Source organism: Triplophysa rosa, linkage group LG17, assembly GCF_024868665.1.
Source record: "Triplophysa rosa linkage group LG17, Trosa_1v2, whole genome shotgun sequence".
Taxonomy (NCBI): Eukaryota; Metazoa; Chordata; class Actinopteri; order Cypriniformes; family Nemacheilidae; genus Triplophysa; species Triplophysa rosa.
This window is the reverse complement of record NC_079906.1, coordinates 7,025,114-7,046,450: the sequence shown is the minus strand read 5'-3', so window position 1 is coordinate 7,046,450 and position 21,337 is coordinate 7,025,114. Positions and strand designations below refer to the sequence as shown.

Here is a 21,337-nt window from a genome sequence, read left to right as displayed (position 1 = left end):
TGTTCAAACAGTCAGATCAGACAAGACAGTGATGTTATACCACACTTCTTTAGTGCCCACCTGCTAAACCAGCAACAGTCTCTGAGGCATTTCTAAACATCCACACAAATGACATTTAAAATTCTCTTATATATTCATCACATATCCACCAGGACTACTAAAATAGCATCTGCATGCCAAAGATCATAGTCATACCCCTCTTGTTTGGTGTCAGTGCAGTTAAAGCATATAAAATGTGTTTATACGACTCCCATAACCCTGGTGTGTGTGTTTCGAGTCGGTGTTTCGAGTGGGAATATGTTAATTACCTCAGTATACAGTGTGCAGGTTACAGATGTTCAGGCCCCAGCTGGGGAATCTTCAAATCCACTTCTCTTTATGTACAGTACATGCACATATGGCATGTAAAGCAATATTAGGAGATGTCTTTATAATAATGTATAGCTTTGGTGTTTTGAGTGTTCTCTTGATGATCATTATGGCATCTATAAATGGTCAATTATTTTTGTTAGTCTGCAGTTAAATATTTGTGAAAAAAATATAAAATACATTTGAATGAAAATGTATTAAAATACATAAATTATTACAGTCAGGAATTGATGAAGGGCAGTTTTCTATAGTTTTCAGTTTACCGGCGCTCATTTCTTATTGAAACAGGAATTTTAGATGGGACATGGGAAGAATTTGTCAATTGAATATGACAAGTAATGTAATACGAATATGAATGTAATATATAAAAATATTATTTATTATTAAATCATTTTGTTGTAATTTTATTGTTGCACACTCAGTGGTGTTTGGTCAAAGCAGATGGTATTTAAGCAAGCCAACAGAAAAAATAAGGTTAGGAAGTTATACAGCCACGACAAAAATAAGAGAGCATTCAAAAATTTCATTTAATCAGCATTTCTGGATGTATTGTGGTCATTCCAGTCCAGTGTCTGTTAAATTTCAACTAAAGCAAATCTCAGGAGTGACGCATGAAAACTGTGATCAAAATTTGTCCAGTTTTCATTTTCTGCAAATAAATGCAAATAGAAACAATATTTTTATTTCAATTTTGGGATAAATATTGTCCAATAGTTCACAGAATGAAACAAAAATTATAATTTTACCTAAACACATACCTATAAATAGTAAATTCAGAAAAACTGAAAATTTTCTTTGAAATGGTCTCTTATTTTTTTTCTGTGGCTTTGGGTTGTAGTTTTAAGTTGTTAGTAAATTGAGCATCTGATTGGATGAAAATCTGTGTAGTTCACCATGACTCGTGTTGTTTTTGTGGAACAGAAATACAATTTATACATTTTAAGTTGAGTGGATATCTTTGTAAACATTAGTTTCGTCAACATTTGGAGGACATTCCTTGAATTTTGAAGTGAACAAATGCTTGTCATGCTGAAAGTGATATCAGACATACAGTTTGTTGGTTGTCAGCGGGCAGGCCACCAAAACTGTCCAGTCAACTCTTTCAGGACTTCACTTGAGTTTTGTCTGTCTGTGCACTTTTGTCTGTCCCGGTCTCTTCAGCCCATGGGCAGTGGCATAGATGACAGAGACATTGATCAAAGCATGACATTGAAGCCAATCAACAGAGGAGGTTTACATACCGATCTGTCTCTATGGATTAAATGTGCCGCTCCATCTCTTAGATGCTGACCTTGCATGCTTTTAAGAATTGATGCTGGAGTGATTTTCTTTAGACATCAAATGTGAACAGTGAACCGAAGAGGAAGTTACAAACTTCATGTTTTAGTTGTAACAAAACTGCGGGGAAACATTTGGTTTCAGGAATTTCTTGTTTTTCTCTGTTGGAGTTTTAGGAGGTTCGGCAGGGGTGAGCAGTGTCCCCGCCCACACTTCATCCAGTAGCCAATCACGAAATTCCAGTAGAGGAGACGGCAGTGCCTTGGAGAATGGAGTCGAGCCCCGTAGATGTGCACAGGAAACAGAAAACTGGGAGATGATGTACAGCGACTCAGGGAATCCCTACTACAAAGAGTAAGAATATTGAAGGGAAAGTAAATGGTACAGAAATAAAAATGCAGTCATCATTTATTCACCCCCAAGTTGTTAAAAATCTGTATATGACTCTTTCTTCTGTTGAACACGAAAAGAAAATATTTTGAGAAATGTCTCAAGTGGTTTTGTGTCTTTATAATGAAAGTCAATGGGGTCCAGTGTTGTTCAGTTACCAACATTCTTCAAAATTTCATCTTCTGTGTTCTGCAGAGGAAAGAAGTTCATACAGGTTTGAAATGACATAAGGGTGAGTAAATGATGAAAGAATGTTCATTTTTGGATGAACTGTGCCTTTAATGTTCAGTAAATGAATAATTTATATTTAATATGGTAGCACCTAGATATTCTGTCATCATTTATTCATCCCTGTGTCAGTCCAAACCAGCCTGACTTTCTGTCCTCTGTAAAACACAAATAAAGAAATTTCTAGGAATATTCCGTAACATGGCTTCAGAAAAATGTATAACAGAATACAATATAATTTTTAGAGCGTACTATCTCTTTAAATGTGTTTTTGTATGAAAACACTGACATCTTGTGTTGTGTGTTTGTACTGCAGCCATCATCTGAAGCTATCTTCTTGGTGTAGCCGCCAAACTCACAGCAGAGAAAACATCCCAATGACCAAAAGTAAGATTTTGATTTAAGATGTCACCTTTTGCTCTGTCATTTTTGTTGACATCTAGGGGCTTTATTATTATTTCTAAGCACTGTCAAGCTATTTATCAAAACTGTTTATTTTTGTTTGCTTGTAAATATTATTCTTCCTGTGCCATTGACAGCCGTTACTAGTTGTTTCGGTAACCTTTGGATCAATGTAAATAAACAAAACAAAAATGGTTATAATTTACTAAATCAGTTTGGCTGAGATCAGATCATTTTGACATTGTGGCTCATCTGCTATTACTGACTGCTTCTGCATGTTGGTGCTGATTGTGTTTGCGATGTCTAGGATCATTTACATGGTGAAAGATAAGATTTTGATCATTTATTTTCCAGAAAGTATGGCAGGATAAATCACAGTCACTGTTCAATAGTGTACTTGTCAACTCAACTCTCTATAGGATGCACACTGGGTGATGTCATGTGATGCCACACCGTACTTTGTTCTGTTAAACACTGTAAGATTTTCTGCTGTTAAAAGCTTCCCAAACTAAAACATAAACTACCGCTGAGACTTCTTACAATGAAAACATACCATACTTTTGTCACTTTTATGGCAACATGCACAATATATAAGCATGCTAACCCTGGTCTCCACTACATGCAAAATGGGGTAATTTCATGACACATAAAGCTAAAGTATTTTAAATTAAACATTTAAAATGATAGTATTTCACTTTTGTTATAACTCTAAAGTTATAAATGTGATTCTTTGTATGTATTTAATGTAATGAAGTTTATGCACATGCAGATTATATATGCAGAAGATAGATCCTAAAACTTTTACTCAGTACTTGGTGTGTATATGGGTGTATAAACTTTTAACAGTATATACACATATATAATCATTTGGTTAAAGGGATAGTAGGACCAAAAATGAAAATTCTGTCATCATTTACTCACCTTCGAGTTGTTCGAAATCTGTTTAAATTTCTTTGTTTTGATAAACACAGAGAAAGATATTTGGAAGAATGCTTATAACCAAACAGATTTTGCCCCCCATTGACTCCCATAGTAGGAAAAATTACTTGATCTTTTTTTTTGTTCTGTTGAAGAACAATTTTGAAGAAGACATTTTGAAGACTGTAGGACAGCAAACAGTTCTGGGGCACTTTTGACTACCATTGTATTTTTTCCTACTATGGGAGTCAATGGGGGCAAAATCTGTCTGGTTATAAGCATTCTTCTGAATATCTTTCTCTGTGTTCATCAGAACAAAGAAATGAATACAGATTTTGAACAACTCGAAGGTGAGTAAATGATGACAGAATTTTACATTTTGCAATACATCATTACTAACTGTAGAGGGCACTAAAAAGATACACATTTGAGATTTTATATGTGAGCAGGTCATTATGACATACATTCCTCATCTGCTTTCGTTGGTTTCATTTGTTGTTAATTTTAGGCAGGAGTGCCGTGTGTCAGTCTTATCCTTGATTTTCTCATACAGTCTATGCACACAAAGTCCATCTTTTCATTACACTTTCCCAACAGTCTGGCTGTCACTCAAGGATCATCTTTATCCTGACATCATGTCTTTCTCTCTCTCTTTATTTGTTTTTGTTTTGTAGTGGCAGAGTTTACAGATCAGCCAGGTGAACTGAAAGGCTTTTCTGTTCACACCAGTCTGGTAAAGGGCTCAAGGGGCTTCGGCTTTAACATTGTGGGTGGCAGCAGGCCTCGGGAGTTCCTGCAGATCTACAGCATCACTTCTGGAGGACCTTCCACCCTTAAAACCGGTAACCACTCATATCCCACTCCAGTGGTGTAGTCTAATTCCCTTTCTGTCTGTCTCTCGACGTTGTGTCGAACAGAATGGGGTTTGATCTTGAGAACCTATCATACTACAAAAGGCCGATTGAAGTTGGCGAATGGCATGGCATGCCAGTCTCCGCCCAGTACATACAGGTATAAAAAGGAAGATGGCGTGCCCATTCATTCACCTTTTGTTCTTCGGAACCTGCTAAGCTGAAATGCTGAGCGCATTATCTCCTGATTATCTACTGGATTCTACGACGCAGAGCAGCGGATTCGTCCTGGTGTGTACGATTTCCCCCGGGTGTTTCGGTAGCGAGACGAAGGTGTCTATTAGAGCAAATTTCCTAAAAGAGCAAATTTCTCACAGCATGCACTTGTCGCCAGGCGTGTCTCGCCGCTGTAATCTTGGATGTGACCGCCTCGTCCTCGGAGCATGATACCTGCATCACATGTTTGGGTCACCAGCATGCTGAAGTAGCGTTCGTGGATACGGCATGTCCGCACTGCGAGACATGTCTATCAAGGTTTTGCAGTCACGGTTGACTGTGTTCTTTTTGGACACAGCCACAACATTGTTTGCTTCCCGTTTCCCAATTTTCTTCATCTCTGGTGTTGAAAGCTTACACTGCTGCGGCTCAAGATGCCTCCGCACTTCATGCCATGGCCATCCTGCAGGCTAGGCATTGAAGCAGTTGGACAAGGGAAAGCGTGACCCAGTGTTTATGCAGGAACTGTGCACTGCCACTGACCTTGCTCTCTGGGCGACCAAGGTGGCGGTGTGCACACGCTGGGTCGAACGATGTCTAATCTGGTGGTCCAAGAGCGACACCTTTGGCCCAACCGTGCGCAGATGCGAGACGCCGAGGAAGTATGCTTTCTCGATGCGCCCATCACGCAAGCTGGGCTGTTTGGTGACAGCGTTGAAGATTTTTTCAGTTTTCGGCGGTGAAGCAGACTGTCCCCACCGTGACCCGGCCCCCTTCAGGGCGTCAAGGTCCTGGACGGCATCTGCTCCCCAGAAGCCCCTCACCTCCTGCCCTGGATCTGGCCCCCCATGGACAGAGGTCATCGTGGAGGAGAGCATCGACTCCCTGTTGACAACTGACCAAGAAGCGGCCCTGATGGGGACAGCCCAGGGAAAACCAGGACATCGGGCGCGGCTCCAGCCATATCATCGCTGTTGGGCCGCACAGGGACGGCCCTGCCACGTCCCACCTCAATCTGGGCCCTTTTAAGGGCCTGGCGCTCACTTTGTCTATAAAGAGCTTCCTTTCTCCCTGGGTGTTCCAGCATGCAGCAGCCTCAACTCGACGTTGCGTCATGCCAATCCCGCAGCCCTCAGCACTCTCCACTCGACGATGCGTCGTGCAGCGAAGACTTAAGGCAGGTAAGTCAGCAGACCCGCTCGCCTCCCCAGGGTTCTGTCCCTGGTGAGACAGCCATTCTGCCAGCCGTTCTGCCAGCCACAGAACCTCCCCCCACAGGGACGATGTTGCAGATCTCCCCACTAGTTCCTCTGTCACGGTATCTGGGGGCCTGGTTACAGCTCCCCAACCCATCGCAGTGGCTAGTGAGGACGATCCGTCTTGGCTACGCGATCCAGTTCGACAGGCGCCCGCCCAAGTTTCGGGGCGTTCTGTTCACCTCAGTGCGAGGTCAGAATGCTCCCATACTTCGGGTGGAGGTTGCCACCGTTCTGGCAAAGGGGGCGATCGAGCCCGTCCCTCTGGCCGAGATGTCTTCGGGGTTTTACAGCCCCTACTTCATCATCCCCAAGAAAGGTGGGGGGCTGCGCCCCATTCTGGATCTGCGGACTCTGAACAAGACCCTTCACAGGCTCCCATTCAAAATGTTGACGCAAGTCGATGTCGAAATCTATTCGACATTAGGATTGGTTCGTGGCAATAGACATGAAGGACGCGTACTTTCATGTCTCGATTCTCCGACGGCACAGACCGTTTCTTCGGTTTGCCTTTGAGGGTCGAGCATACCAGTACAAGGTCCTGCCTTTCGGTCTGGCCCAGTCTCCCCATGCCTTTACCAAGGTCGCGGAGGCTGCTCTCGCTCCCCTCAGGGAGCAGGGCGTGCGTATCCTCAACTATCTCGAAGACTGGCTTATCTTGGCTCACTCGCGAGATCTGATGTGTACGCACAGAGACCTTGTGCTCTGGCACCTTGACCGATTGGGCCTACAGGTCAACTGGGACAAGATCAAGCTCTCCCCAGCGCAGAGCACCTCAGAGCACCTCAGAGCATGAGGTTCTACAACCTTCGTGTAGAGCCGGTGTCTGCCCGCGTCTTACACACCAGGTAAGACCGACGGCCGGCTGGGCGTATGCCTGCGAAGTGCCTTCTCCCCTTCATCAGGTGAGTCAGTGCGCTGTTCTAGCTTCCCTACTTCCTCCACTGGACGAAGTATAAGCATTCCATCCATCACTAAGCATTTCGAGCTTACGAGCCGTATTCCAGGCCCAGTATAGGCGAGTTTCCCTCATGAGGCGAACCCTTATACTTGAGCTAGTGCTCCACACGTAGTGACTCCCCTCCTTGGGTAGTCCCGTCTGACGTTTCCTCAATCTGTGACCTCACCTCAGTGGACTCCACCGCTTCTGTGCACCCCTGTTGGGACCCCGCACTACTACTCCCATGAGATCTCCCCACTGGTGAGACCATGTAGGTATTCCACGTTATTCTCCCTACGGAAGATGTGGTCTCTGTAGCGTTCTCCCCTCAGGCGAGGGGGTAGCGCTTCCCAGTGTTCCTTGCGGTGTCGGGTGGCTATCTCGCCCCTGCCATGCCATTCGCCAACTTCATTGGCCTTTTAAAAGTACAATCAGAGATGATAGGTTCTCAAGATCAAACCCCATTCTGTCGGTTTGACACAACATCTCGTTCCCTCCATCAGGGAACTGAGGTTACATACGTAACCAAGATGTTTTTTGTAGTGAGTATACTCTGACCCTCCCAGCCTACTCACCCGTGACAGGTCGACAACCCATACATAAGCACCACAAAACTCAATAGCCAATGACAGCTGGGGGGACTTGCTGGTTTTGTTAATCACTGTCTCTCAGTCAGTTAAGAGTTACATTTAGCCTAAGATGGTATATGTATACAACCCCCAAAGCACAGGTTTTATCAGCTGGCAATTTTCAATGCACATTTGTGATCCATGTGAAAACCCTGCGATAAAGTCATTTATTTGTGTTATACTATATCTACATAAACCCACCCTGCTAAAAAAAAATAATATTCATAAATTCAATTGGTTTACTATTACTGTTATGAACCACAAATTTTTATTTTACAAAATTTGAAAAAATGTCTTGGGCATCAATGGTTGTTCTATTGATCCTCATCTGCATCTCTTGTGTTTTGGGCAGGGTTCTATTATTTTTTCAGCAGGGCAACCAACATGATGTAAAGAATATCCTGTGAAAGTATAATCTTTTGATTTTTATATAGTTTTGACTGACTAAGGCCATGTCAAAGACTTACAGTAAATCATATTGAAATAAATGGTTAAAATCAAACTCTGATGCTCATCACAAATAACTAGATTTTTAGCCTAGTTTTCACACACTGGGTCACATTTATGAGTGCAAGTTGCACCTATTATTGACATTGGTGGTTAACTACAGTATAACAATTAACAATGAACATTTGTGCAGTTTTATCAAGCACCCGTTGCACATATAGATTGCTGGCAGTGTCTCTAGCCTGACTTTCACAAGGCTGGCCAGGAGTTCTCATCTCTTATCATCTAAAAAATTATATACATTGTAGTATAAGTTATCTCTCCCTTTCTCCCTCATTTATTGATTCACCACACAAACTAACGTTTGTGAAGTTGGCTAGTTAGATACAATTTAATATGCCAATAATCCCCTTTCAGTTATGTTAATGATAACAAATGTCCTAATTTTATTAAAGACTACGCAGTGGTTTTCAAAGTGGGAGTGAGTTATCAGCAGATAGTATAATACACTGGCAAACAGAGTGCGCGATTGCGACACCGGGATGCTATCGTGAAGGAGGGGGACCCCGCGTACAGCGTAGCATGAGCCTCGTTGGGCTCATTTTCTGTAACACCTGCTTCCGCTTCACCCGAAGCACCAGTAGCTTCAGGGGCAGGCTTACGAAAACACTGAGAAATATTGTATTTTAAATGCTTGCTTTTCATTATCACATTTTGTTTCATATCTCCTGGTTGCACCAATGGTCCAAAAGTCAGTACGTCACACTTTTCTGACTCAAAACGATGTTGTTGCGTATCCTCGCGCTTTTTTAAGTGGGTATACGGAAATTCTTGATCTTTTCTAGTGGGTATACGGCGTAGAATACACCACTGTCCCACTCTATTCCATTTAGTTTTAGACACTACTGTATGTAGACAATACATAAACCGCGGGTGTTGTTTCTACAGTAGCCCTTAAAGAGCCACTAAACACTAAACAACATTTATTACATAAGTTATTACAGTAGAGAAAACTAGTTAATTTCTAGCTTTTTTGCACTATTTTTGCCCTCCGGGTTTAAAATCCTATTCTGCCCAACGTCAAAGGATGTGACGTGGCGATGTACTATAGTACATCGATGACGCATCGGTGTCTCATTATTATTCATGAGACTGTGTTTTCTTGACCAATGAGAAGACATTTCTCCTAATTATTCATGACAGCGCCGTGTGATTGGAGCGCCCGTCCCCCATGCCAGAACCTTCGGCGGTTTTTAACGGCTCTTCTTCGCGTTCACGCCCATTTTAATTGCATTTTTCAAAAACAACAGTGAGGTAGAATGTAGCTGAAAGGGGAGGTTTCGTGACACTTAAATGGACAAACTGCTCTACAGAGCGTGTTTTGTACGTTATCTCCTTTAGCAAAGAAAACATGATGACATCTTAGTCCCGTGTCAGCCACCGTAATGCTTTGAAAGGGAGGGTGGTAAATTTCATACATTGGACCTTTAAAATTCACCTAAAAATAAAAATATATAATTATTTGCATTTTTCCTGTGGAACACAAGTTTTACCTAATATTGTAGGATACTGCCAAATAGAGAAGTTGTAGCTATAAGCAAAAGTAGAACTAACTACCTCTGCCGTCATACATTAAATGTCAATTGAATTCCTGTACCAAAATGTTTTTTCATTTACCTTTCACAGCGGACATTCTGGTGTACATCAACGATACCTGCGTGCTGGGCTGGACTCACAAAGAGGTAGTGGAGATGTTAAAAGTCCTTCCAGTGGGTCATACTGTGGACTTTGTGGTGCGTAGAGGTTACCCCATGCTTTTTAACTCTGATGGCAGTCCGAAGATGCCCCACCATAGGTTGATGGCTTCCCCAGGCCGTGACTCACAGTCACTACATCTACCTCCACCAACCACCACACAACCCAGAGCTCAAGCTCCCCTCCCTTATGCTCAGCTACACCTCAACCACAACAGTCCATCATGGTCTGACTTTGAGAGAGGCTCCTCGAGACATCTCAGAGCACGGCAGTCAAGGTTGAGTCTGGATGCTAACGGTAATTCATCTCCTTATGGTTCACCCTCAAGAGCTCCTTACCCATACTCGAATGGTTACGGGAGTGGCTACCTGAGACCGCAGCGCTCCTCAAGAGGGATCGGAAGTTTACAGAATGCAGATCTGGCCAGCCAAAGTGACAGTGAAGTGGTGTCTGCTATTGGATCACACAGGTGAAATTTTGTTTTGCACTAGTATGCATAGAAAAAAAACTTTTTTTGTTGTGCTCACCACTGTCCTTCTCTTTATATCCTCACAGGGCCTCTTTTATCCGCAACCACAATAACAACACAATGTCCACTCCACCACCTCGCCGTCTATACTCCAACTTCAAATCTTCCGAAAGTGACCTGTCCTCATGCACTCCACCACCCACGTCGCGGTTGCCCCTGCCCCACACAGAAATAAGTCCTGGGCCGCTTTCCTTTTCCCCCGGAAGAGAAAGACGCTACTCACATCTCCGTCAGCATGCGTTGCTGACCCCGCCCAACAGCGCCCATTCAGACGGGCCTTACTTCACTTTCAATGGGACGGCCAGCGCCAGCAGCAGTCCAATCAGCAGCATCCCGTCACCCGGAGCCATGAGCAGTATCATCGGCAGTGGATTTCCTGGAAATGGGGAATTAGTCCCTGTTGTCTTGGCTAAGTGTGAGAGAGGGAGCAACATGGGGTTCAGTGTCACCGCCGGAGGTCACGGAGGCAGACAGACGCTTGTGAAGAAGGTCTGGGACCCAAGACAGTGTAACGGACTTCAGTCGGGTGATGCTATTGTGAAGATCAATGGAGCGGATATACAGAGTCTCAGTTTTGCACAGGTAAGGAGAAAGAGAGAGCAGTGTTCAGTTTCAGTGTTGTGTGTGCATTCACGAATGTTTCTGTGTTATTCAAGGTCCAAAGGATTCTGCAGGAACACACAAAAAAAGGAGAGGTTATTGTGCTAGTTTACAGAGGGGGTAAGTTACAGTATATTATGAGGTATTACATGACATACAATGGGGTCCAAAAGCAAAAAATCAGCATTTTTTATTTATTTTTTAAGTTGCCAGCCTAGCATTTTTGATCATTTTTACAAAACTTTGATGGCCATCAGAATATTTTCTACTCCGAATATATGAACATTTCAGATGAAAGAACGTAGCCTCTGCCTTTAAACAACAAAAAAAAACATTTCCATATTCTTTTTTATAAGACTTGGCTCAGGTTGGATTCAGAACGATGATCAAAACAGAGTTTTTGGATCCATAGATGCTGTACCGTTTCAGAAGATGGGTAACAGCACCCCCTAATGTATAACAGTGAAAACATGGATTCCATTAAAGGGGTCAAATGACATGGCTAAAACAAATATTATAGTTTGTTTTAGATGTAATGCAAGGTGTATACACGATTTAAGGTTCAAAAACGCTGTATTTTCCACATACGTGCATGTTTGTATCTCCTCTTTGCCCCGCCTCTCTGAAACGCGCAGATTTTTCACAAAGCTCATCGCTCTGAAAAGCGAGGTGTGTTATGATTGGCCAGTTAACCAGTGTGTAGTTATTGGTCGAATACTGCAAGCATGTGACGGAAATGTAACGCCTCTTACCATATTTGGAACATCAGGTTCCAAAGCAATTGTACTGACAGGTACGCCCACCTTACTTGCGTATGGGCGGTCTTAGTGAACTCATACCATGAACTGACGTAGATTTGTGGGGGTGTGGTTACACGAGGCGTTTCAGGCAGGTCTGGTTGAGCATTCACTTTCAGATAGAATGCATCTTTTGTTCCCACACTTTCATTTGTGCAATTTTACGTGTCTAATACATGCATGGGCAACTTATAACACACCAAAGACACACAAAAACACGTATTCGCGCCATATGACCCCTTTAATGGCTTGGAAGCGTTGTCTAGCTAAAGGAAATCACGTTTTAGGATTTTACCTTTGGCTGTCAATAGATTTGCATTAAATTTGCTTGCCATAAGAAAAAATAAATTCTTAGCGATACTAGTTTCAGGCTTTTTGACCCCTAAACCACGAGTGTGATTTTGTCATTTTTAAAACACAGAACAGAAATAAGATAATATCTTGTGTTCGTAAAAAGTCATATCTCTTTTGTAGGTCCCTCACATTACTCCATTTCCCCTAATTCTGTGCGTCGACTAACTCCTCCCCCTCCACGCTCCGCCTCTGACTCAGAAGTTCCTTATACAGACTCCACCCCATTAGCGTGCAACTCTCTAACCCCGCCCTCTCCAGCGCTAGTGCGCTCCTCATTGGTTCAAAGCACCAGCTTTCTGGATTCTGTACCTGTCACTCTCACGCTTGAGCCACGGGATTGGATGAGTTCAGAGGAAGGCGGGACAATGCTCAGTCCAAGAGTTAAAACAGAAGGGAAAGAACAGGTCATTAAGCTGCGAGGGTATGAGGTGGAGCTAAAGAGGAAGTCAGGTGAAGGATTTGGATTTGTTATCGCTTCTCAGGATGTGGAAAATGGCAAAGGTGAGTATTATAATACCGTGCCAGTAACTACACCACGACCACCTTACAAGATTATAAATATTTAACACAGTCCAGTCATGGGTTATTAGATTCTCACATAGATTGCAGGCAGAGTTGATTCATTTTTCATTGGGAAGATTTAATATCGATGTTGAAGGCATGTGTCAGCTGTTGTCCTGGAATAAACCAGCACTTTTGATGTTTTACTCATCTGACACCCCCTGTTCAGGCCTTTGAGATCTCTATTAATGAGCTGATGAGTTGAATCAAGTTTTATCAGTATTATGAACGATCAAAACCTTAGCACAGCCAGTTGCTGTAGTTTTGCAGAACATTTTTAAGGTGCCCATTTAGTATACAGTACTTGTATATTATAGACCATTTTGCAAGATGTTTAAAAAACTTTATTCAAAATACAACCAACAGAACATTTAAAGGGCTAGTTCACCCAAAAATTCTGTCATCATTTACACACCTTCGAGTTGTTCCAAATCTGTGTAAATGTCTTTGTTGGGATGAATAAATGCTTATAACCAAACAGTTCTTGGACTCCATTGACTACCATAGTAGGAAAAATGACTTTATCATTTTTTTGTTCTGTAGGACAGCAAACAGTTCTGGGGCACTTTTGACTACCATTGTAATTTTTCCTACTACGGAAGTCAATGGGGTCCAAGAACTGTTTGGTTACAAGCATTTGTCCAAATATCTTTCTTTGTGTTTAACCAAACAAGGAAATTTATACAGTAATTCAGTCATGCCAACACTGAGTCCTGCCGACACACAGACCCGGATACACGCGCCCGTCCTTCCCCCTCCCACTATCCCCTACCAAAGTCCACAATGACCTCATTTTTCTCAGTGCTTCTTTGCTTTTTATCGAGGCCATGTCTCTCACTGAGAGCCCGGGCATCTAAAAAAGTGTCTGTCCCCAGTGCTGCAGCTGTTGCCATATATCGATATGAGAGATGCTTCTGTTCGCAGTGAACATTTGCCGATCATCATATAAAAAGCTTTTTGAAGTGACTAACAATGTAAAGTAATCAGATCTGAGGTTTACAATGATGTAAGGGTGAATTTTTGGGGGGGAGATCAACCATTCTTAATAGGTGTACTGTTCTGTTATTATACTATCACTTGTATTATTATAGTGCAGGTTGTTTACTGATACACAATTAAAAGCCTTGCATTGGCATGACCAGCACGCACCCACAATGCCAACGTCAGATTACACATGTACGATCATGTAGCTCTCAGCAGAAAACCTCCCGCTCTGCAGTGATCCGAAGATTAAATCGTTGGGCTCATTCGCTCTTTTATCTCCCCTCCTCTTATCTCTGTTTCTCTCTATTTGCTCCTTCTCTCTGCCTGGGTCGCCCTCCCTCTCTGTGACTCTCCCGCCTCCTCTCATTCACTGACTCCAGATGCTAAAGAGAAATGAATCGGCTACAGTAAGCGGCACGCTCACGTAGCGAGACGGATCTGTGTTGTGTTTTCAAAATTTGTTTGTTTGTTCGCGCCCTCCGTTCGTATGCTCACAATGACCTTTGAGCGTGATTGCTCTGACATGTGTTGGGATTTAAACGGAGTATGATCTGGGACCCTGCCTCCATACGCACACACACAAACACCATGCTGGAGAGACTGCAGTCAGCCTTGAAAAGTGTGAAGGACTCCAAACGTAACTACATAGATTTTGCTGTTTCTTGGTTTTATTCTATAGCCATCCTAGTCCTTTTTGGATATGATTGTTGATAGATGATTATTATGGGATTAGGGCTGGCTGTTTAATAGTCTGTATGGACTGTTATTGTAAGGGTGGTTAATCAACATCTTTATTGTCAATGTAATGTTTGTTTGTATCTTTCCCACAATTAGTTTGGGTGTTTTTGACTCATTGTGTTTATGTGCGTTTGGTTGTCAGATATGTGTTCTTATGACCAAATGCACACACACATACTGTTATTATAGTGACAATGGTAAAGCTCACTGTGTTCTTAGCTCTTAGGTATAGCTGTACTGCATTGTTGTTTCATCAATAGATGCACATCTGCTGCACATGTAATTCTATTCATTAGCAAAATGTGTTTTTATGTTTGTTTCTTCAGCCAGTGAGACGTGAACCGCCTGTCATATTCATTCATGTAATCTAACGCAGAAGTTACCATGTAGTTTTAGACCAGTATCGTCACTGAATGTTAATCACATCATGTGAAGTTTCTTAATCTTAAATTATGTTTTATAATTACGGTCTTATAATGTTGAAATATATGAAGAATTTATTTGGGAAAACAGATTTTTAAACATGTTAAAAAATCATGTTTTTTTATTGTGTTATTTAGCTGTATTTTTTTTAGTTATAGTTACCTCATCAAAACAACCCGCCTGCAGTTTGAGTGGTATTAAATTAAATGGAAAATAAAAATACGATTTTTGAAATCTGTTTTTGCAAATAAACTCTTTATATTTGATACATGATTATATTGTAAACTTCTTCAGAAACTTTGGAGAGGTGCTTTTTATGTTTTATTTTTAATGTGTACAGGCGTACAGGCTTGTTATTTTTTAGCGATCGGTCAGCATTCTGGTTATGTAATGGTTTTGACATTTTTTGTTAAAAGGATTAGTTTTAGGAATAGTGTGAAAAGAATAGTGTGCAGCAGACTGCAGTATTTGTGTGTATGTGTGTGACTGTGCGTCTCTTGTTTCCAGAGGCATTTGTGTGTGATTGGACCCCCTGAAAATCCTTGAGCCATCTAAAAGCCTTTTCACAAGAATGACAAGAAATTGGAGAAAATTGACAGTTTCTGAACTCAGAAAATCAGTAGTCTTGTGTGTCCGAATACCAGCAATTGTGAAAGCTGTTCTTTGTCAACATTAACACTATGTCCTAACCAGGTGTTATAAGAAGCTGTACTGTCTAGCAACAAGCAAGCTGTCTATCCACACTCATTTCAAAAATGCTGTGTGATATGACAGTCACTAAGTTGACAAGATAACAGTGTTTGATGTACAGTTGTGTGGAGCTGGGGTTTTGCTTTCACGGTAAGTGCGGATAGAAAGCAAGCAATCCACCTGTCCTGGTCTAGAGCATGACTACTTATATTTACATAAAAAGTTTTTGCAGCTAAAAAGTAGGAAGGCATTGAGGCATGTCTGAAGCCAATCTTGGCATCATATCATGCATAGATCCCTTTGTCAAGTTGTTTTTTTAAAGGCAGCAGAAATGCATCCTTTACTCCCTATGATATCCCACAATACAGTGCATTAAAAAGATACTCCGCCCAAAAATGAAAATTCGGCCAAGAATTACTAACACAAAGAAACGTATTTGAAAGAATGTTAGCAACGGACATTTGGCACCATTGATAGTAGAAAAAATATAAATGGTAGTCAAAGGTGCCCCAGAATTGTTTGCTTTCCTAAATTCTTCAAAATATCTTCTTTTGTGTTCAACAGAATAAATAAACCACACAATAATTGTTTCTACTATGGTAGTCAATGGTGCCTCAGAAATGTCAGTTGCTAACATTCTTCCAAATATCTTTTTCTGTGTTCAGCAGAACAAAGAAATGTATACAGGTTTGGAACAACTTGAGGATGAGTAAATGATGACAGAATTGTCCTTTTTGGGTTCCATACATACTCAATGTGGTGCTTAAAGTGATATGCCAACATAATCCTGTAGCTAGTAAAAACATTGATAGTTATATTAATGGTCCAGACTTCCATTTGGACCAGAAATACAGTGCAAGATTAGATCGCAGTTCTAAAGGCATATCGGCAATGCTGTGAAAAACCACTGCAGCATCAGCAGCACAACCCGGCAGGTTCATAATGAGCATCACACACACTCTCTGTGTCTCTCTCTGGGTCGTTCTCTTAGTATGCAGCTCTGCTCTCCCGGAGTGAATAGTGTTACACTGGCAGCCAGCGTGCTGCAGCTGCACAGCGCTTTTATTAAGATGAAGATGAACAGAGACTGCCACTATCACACACACTTCCTTCTGTATTAAATAAATTATGAAGCGCAAATGCAGTCGGCTGTTTGTTGGTGCATGTGCTTTTAACAAAGCTCAATTAAACACAATTAAAAGCATCTTGTTCTATACACACAGTTCAGTTTAATCCCATAGCTTAATGCTTACTTGAAGGTGTTCCAGTGTTATCCAGGATTTCAAGGCTAAGTTGGCAAAGTGCATGTGAGTGTGTTTTCAATTGTGGCAGATTCGTCGGTATTAGTGCGGGAATGTTCCAGTACATGAGTCAACAACACTATAATCCAACATCACCTAATCCATTAGAATATCGTCGCTGTCCTTCTGAAACCTCATATCTACATATTTTGCGATTTATAATTCATTATTATTAGTCACCCTTTATGTTTTTTTACTGGTATTAAAAGTCCTTTCCATTTCCTGAAAAACATTGAATTTGGACATCTGAGGTTTCGGAAGGACAGAAACGAGTTTTGCTGTCATTTTAGGCAAAATAATGCATATTTTATATGCAAATGCCGTATTATTTTGCTACCAAAAGGAAATTGAAGTGAAGTAGCATTATAAGGTAGTATCGTTTATTTTCAATGTAAACTTTCAGTTTAATGTGCAGAAACGTCTATATGTTACACATTCGTGGCTTGTTTTCAAATATGTTTATTGATTTCCCCAAAACGTGTGAAATATGTTATATTTGTGTAGTAAGTTGCAACAAGCAATTAAAACAATTGAATTGCGTAGTTTATATCCAGCAAGTGGCACAACATTTTAAACAAGTTTCCCAAAGAATCCTGTCTGCCGTTGGTCGGAACACATAAAACACAATGTCCCAGCCCAAACTCACACCTTTGGTTGCAAAACCTCAGTCAAGTTCTGCATCAACATTCATATTAGTTCAAATGAAATACACAAATGTAATCGCTTGTGTAACATCTGACATGCAGCCACAGAAAAAAATAAGAGACCACCCCAAAATTATTTTCAGTTTTTCTGAGTTTACTATTAATAGGTACACGGTAAAGTAAAATGATCGTTTTTGATCCATTCTGTGAACCGATGACAACATTTCTACCTAATTCCAAATGAAAATATTGCTTTTTATTTGCCTTTATTTGCATAGGAGTGGAGAACGGAAGCACTGTGGTCAGTGTGAAATGTGTTTAGCTGGAGGAGTTTGCTCTCTGTATGCAGGTTAGGTTTTCTGGGTCTAATGGTATAGATAATGGTTGTGACTCAACAGAACAGCTGCTGCGACTGCACACGTAGCCGAGGATGGGGGATTGAGGGATTGGATGGATAATCAAAAGCAATAAGAAGTGACAGGTTACATGAGATTGAAGGGAGAAAATGGGAGGAGAAAACAGATGGAGAGGAAAAGGAAAGTCGTTATATACAGTATATAAGAGTCCTTGTGTTTGTCAGCTATGAATTTACAGGTTGTTTCAGAAACAATACAAGACAAATGAAAAATGATTACGTCTGATATTTAAACACACTCGCATGTCACATCTCATTCAGTGCTCAAGAGTGAATCTGTATGAGTCATGCTGGTTTTGTTATTGTATATAAAGATGATTTTCAGTGAAATTGCTGTCAGCATTCTTCATCAATTGGTTTCAGCATCATGAATCTTTTAGTGGCACATGCTTTGGTAACACTACTTGAATCCCGTAGAGCCTATAGACTGAAGGTATTCATAATGGCTTATATTGTGTATACTGGGGAAAGTTGTCCTAAGATTCAATGTCAGTAAGGTTTTAAGTTCAAAGTTCAATTTCACAAAGGTGTGTTTTCTATTTAAATGTTATTTTCAAACATGTTCACAATTCTGTCTGCTAACTCAAAATCATCATATTTTTTGCCTTGACTGTTTACACAAGTTAACACAATAAAACCACACTACATTGCAAGAGCAACTATGAAAGAAAGACTACAATTTTAACCGAGAATGCATCGCTATTGGGGCATGTTGTCTCAAAAGTCCTTCAAAAAAGTCCTACTGATGGATTTTTGCCCAACGTGATTTATATTTATTGCAGTCAGAGTCTCCCCAGAGATGCATAAGTGCCGTACTCACAGGCAGATGGTGATGTATTACCTGTTAGGGGCTTTGAGACAGGATGTTTAGGGTTACCAGTCTGCACTTTTAATTGCTAAGACATTTAATATCATTTTTTTTTACAATTTTATTTTATCACAATTTTTATTGACATTACAACCAGAAGCATATTAACATATGACCGGCCATATGGATTCTGTAATTATCAACCCGGCCCGACATATAAACAAGTGCTTTATGTGTTTAGCCAATCATAACAGTGTACATTTAACAATTTATATACAGAAATGTATAGTCATTTATATATGGATTTTTTTGAACAAATTTACAGGAAATTTAGAACAGGAACAGTAGTAAAAGCAGTCTATTTATTGCTATAAAGGGGTACAACTGCTGAATTACAGTCAAATATGCCTCATTCAAAAAACTGTTTTGCTTTCTAAAAAGCACAAGTCAAAAGTCAAATGCGACTTGAATTGTCTTAAAAACTGTGGTCTCGGTCAATAACTGTTACTCCCTTAGACTTGAGAGAACAGAGAAAGTCAAAAAGCTTTGCATGAATCTTTCCCTTTGAGCTGAAGCAAGCGAGTCAGCATTAAACATCAATGAAGACCTCCGCATCTCTGCACACAGTGGTTGAGCAAAACACAGAATGAGATGTGTGGGGACACGTGGATATTTGTACCTCCAAGAATGAGTGAGTGTGTGTGTGTGTGTGCGTGCGTGCGTGCGTGCGTGCGTGCGTGCGTGCGTGCGTGCGTGTGTGTGTGTGTTGGTATAAGTAGGTCAGGACAGGCTGTAGTTGTCAGTTAATGGCATATACTAATGGAGACAGGCATATTGACTTTGGTTTAGGGATATAAACATGGTTTTATTCCCCTGCAGTCTATCCATGTGACTTTTGGATTATTAAAGCTCTATTTGTGTGTGTACACAACACATTGCACTTAAAAGAAGACAATACTAAGAATAACCAACTCAGAAAATGAGTTCTAATCCGCAGCAGCTGGCTGTTCTTACAGACACATTACCATCTGATTTTGTTTTTAATGGAACGAATGGAATAAGGATACAAACAAACATTGTACAAGTATCCCAGTGTCCCTATTAGCTGTAATCTAAGCAAAAGGCTGACTATTTAAAAAAAATATCGATAAAAATATAAAAGTTTTGATTTATTTAACGTTTTATTTGTAACTAAATTCCATTTGTGTTTCTAAATTGTCAGTTGTAGTTTTCTATTTATTTAAACATAAAAAGTAATTATGAACGAGTAACGGTTACATTAACATTTTCCAGCGTCAAACAGATTTTGCCATTTCATGTTTCTGCCTTTTTGCATGATTTCAGAGGCGCATAATCTGTAATCTGATTTCATATCATCATATCAGCGATTTCAGTATTCACTCCTAATGTCAGATTAGGAGATTATGAGGTTAATAACAGGAAGGAATTAATTAAAGCAGTCAAAAGCTCTGATTCAGTGTGCGTATTAATGATAGATGCCTTTAAAAACGACCCTAAAATCGGTTTGACATTGAGGTTTGACTGCGAGTGAGGGAGGAGAGAGAAACTTTGCCACAGTGATGAATAATTTCCTTTATCTTTCCCTAAAATCCCCTCCGCTTTAATCCCTTCGTCTCTTCTTTTCTTAATCCACTGTTCATATTCGGATAAATCTCTGTTCCATTCAATACATCTTGGTTTCGTTTGGTTTAAAACACAACTCATTTTCAAGGATTACACATTTAAGAATTTACTGATTTATAACACAGTTCATCATTAAGACAATTGATCCATTTTTTACTTTCTAACATGCAAATTGCATTTTTTTCATGGTTAGTGAAATGTCAAACTTCTCCCTCGCTCCTTTTCTGTAAATCAATTCTCAGCTGTCTGCATAGAAATAACAATGTACTGTATTATAATTGCTAGTGCCAAAGTTTGACATTTTCTCAGGAACAGTTACAGACTGTGATATCGCTTAAAGGTTCTATTACATGACATAATGGAAGTAGAAATGAATTTATGGATGATATTTTTCAACAACACAATATGAAAAGTGAGGAAGATTACACGGGGTGTGTTATTTGTGATTAAAAAGCCTTTCTCTCTTTCCTCTGCAGCAGCGTCTCTGCTCCCTCACAGGTTTGTGACAGTACGCAGAGGCAGCCCGGCGGCCCGCAGCGGTCAGATCAGGCCCGGGGATCGCCTGGAGGCGGTTGATGGGAGATCAGTGGTTAATTTACCCCACAGAGAGCTGGCTCAGATCCTGCGGAGAGCTGGAAACACACTGCGCTTAACCATTGTACCACGCTCCAGTGCTCGTAAGCCCATTACTGTATTTACGCTGTGTTTTAAAAGTGGGCTTGTGTTAGTAACCAAAAATCAATTTTGCAAACTACATGTTTTTAAACAGAGGAGTACAGTTACTGGACATTTTAAAGGGACAGTTCACCCAAAAATGAAAATTCTATCATCATTTACTCACCCTCAGGTTGTTCCAAACCTGTATACATTTCTTTGTTCTGCTGAAAGCAAAGGCAGATATTTGGAAAAATGTCAGTAACAAAACAGATCTCATCCCCTGTGAGATCTGTTTGGTTACTGAGATTCTTCCAAACATCTTTCATTGTGTTCAGCAGAACAAAGTAAATGATGACAGAATTTTCATTTTTGAGTGAACTGTCCCTTTAAGAAACTTTGTAATGTGTATTTTAAAAAGATATACAAAGCTAATAACCTGTAAACGTCATGAACAAATAATAACTTTTAAAATCAAGATCAACAGACATTTTGAAACAGTTCATCATTCTTAAA

General features: G+C 40.6%; 1 protein-coding gene across 6 annotated transcripts in view; it reads left to right on the top strand.

The window, feature by feature from the left end:
• Positions 1 to 21,337, top strand: part of LOC130568275 (membrane-associated guanylate kinase, WW and PDZ domain-containing protein 2) — a 76,905-nt gene that overhangs the window by 46,736 nt on the left and 8,832 nt on the right. For 5 of the 6 annotated variants that reach the window (XM_057357025.1, XM_057357023.1, XM_057357026.1 and 2 more), the window contains exons 6-13: positions 1,818 to 2,001; positions 2,582 to 2,652; positions 4,260 to 4,427; positions 9,611 to 10,148; positions 10,235 to 10,790; positions 10,865 to 10,928; positions 12,080 to 12,460; positions 20,644 to 20,844. In XM_057357025.1, coding sequence (XP_057213008.1) covers positions 1,818 to 2,001; positions 2,582 to 2,652; positions 4,260 to 4,427; positions 9,611 to 10,148; positions 10,235 to 10,790; positions 10,865 to 10,928; positions 12,080 to 12,460; positions 20,644 to 20,844 — 2,163 coding nt within the window. The remainder of the gene's footprint in view (positions 1 to 1,817; positions 2,002 to 2,581; positions 2,653 to 4,259; positions 4,428 to 9,610; positions 10,149 to 10,234; positions 10,791 to 10,864; positions 10,929 to 12,079; positions 12,461 to 20,643; positions 20,845 to 21,337) is intronic. The other variant, XM_057357024.1, reaches the window with a different exon arrangement.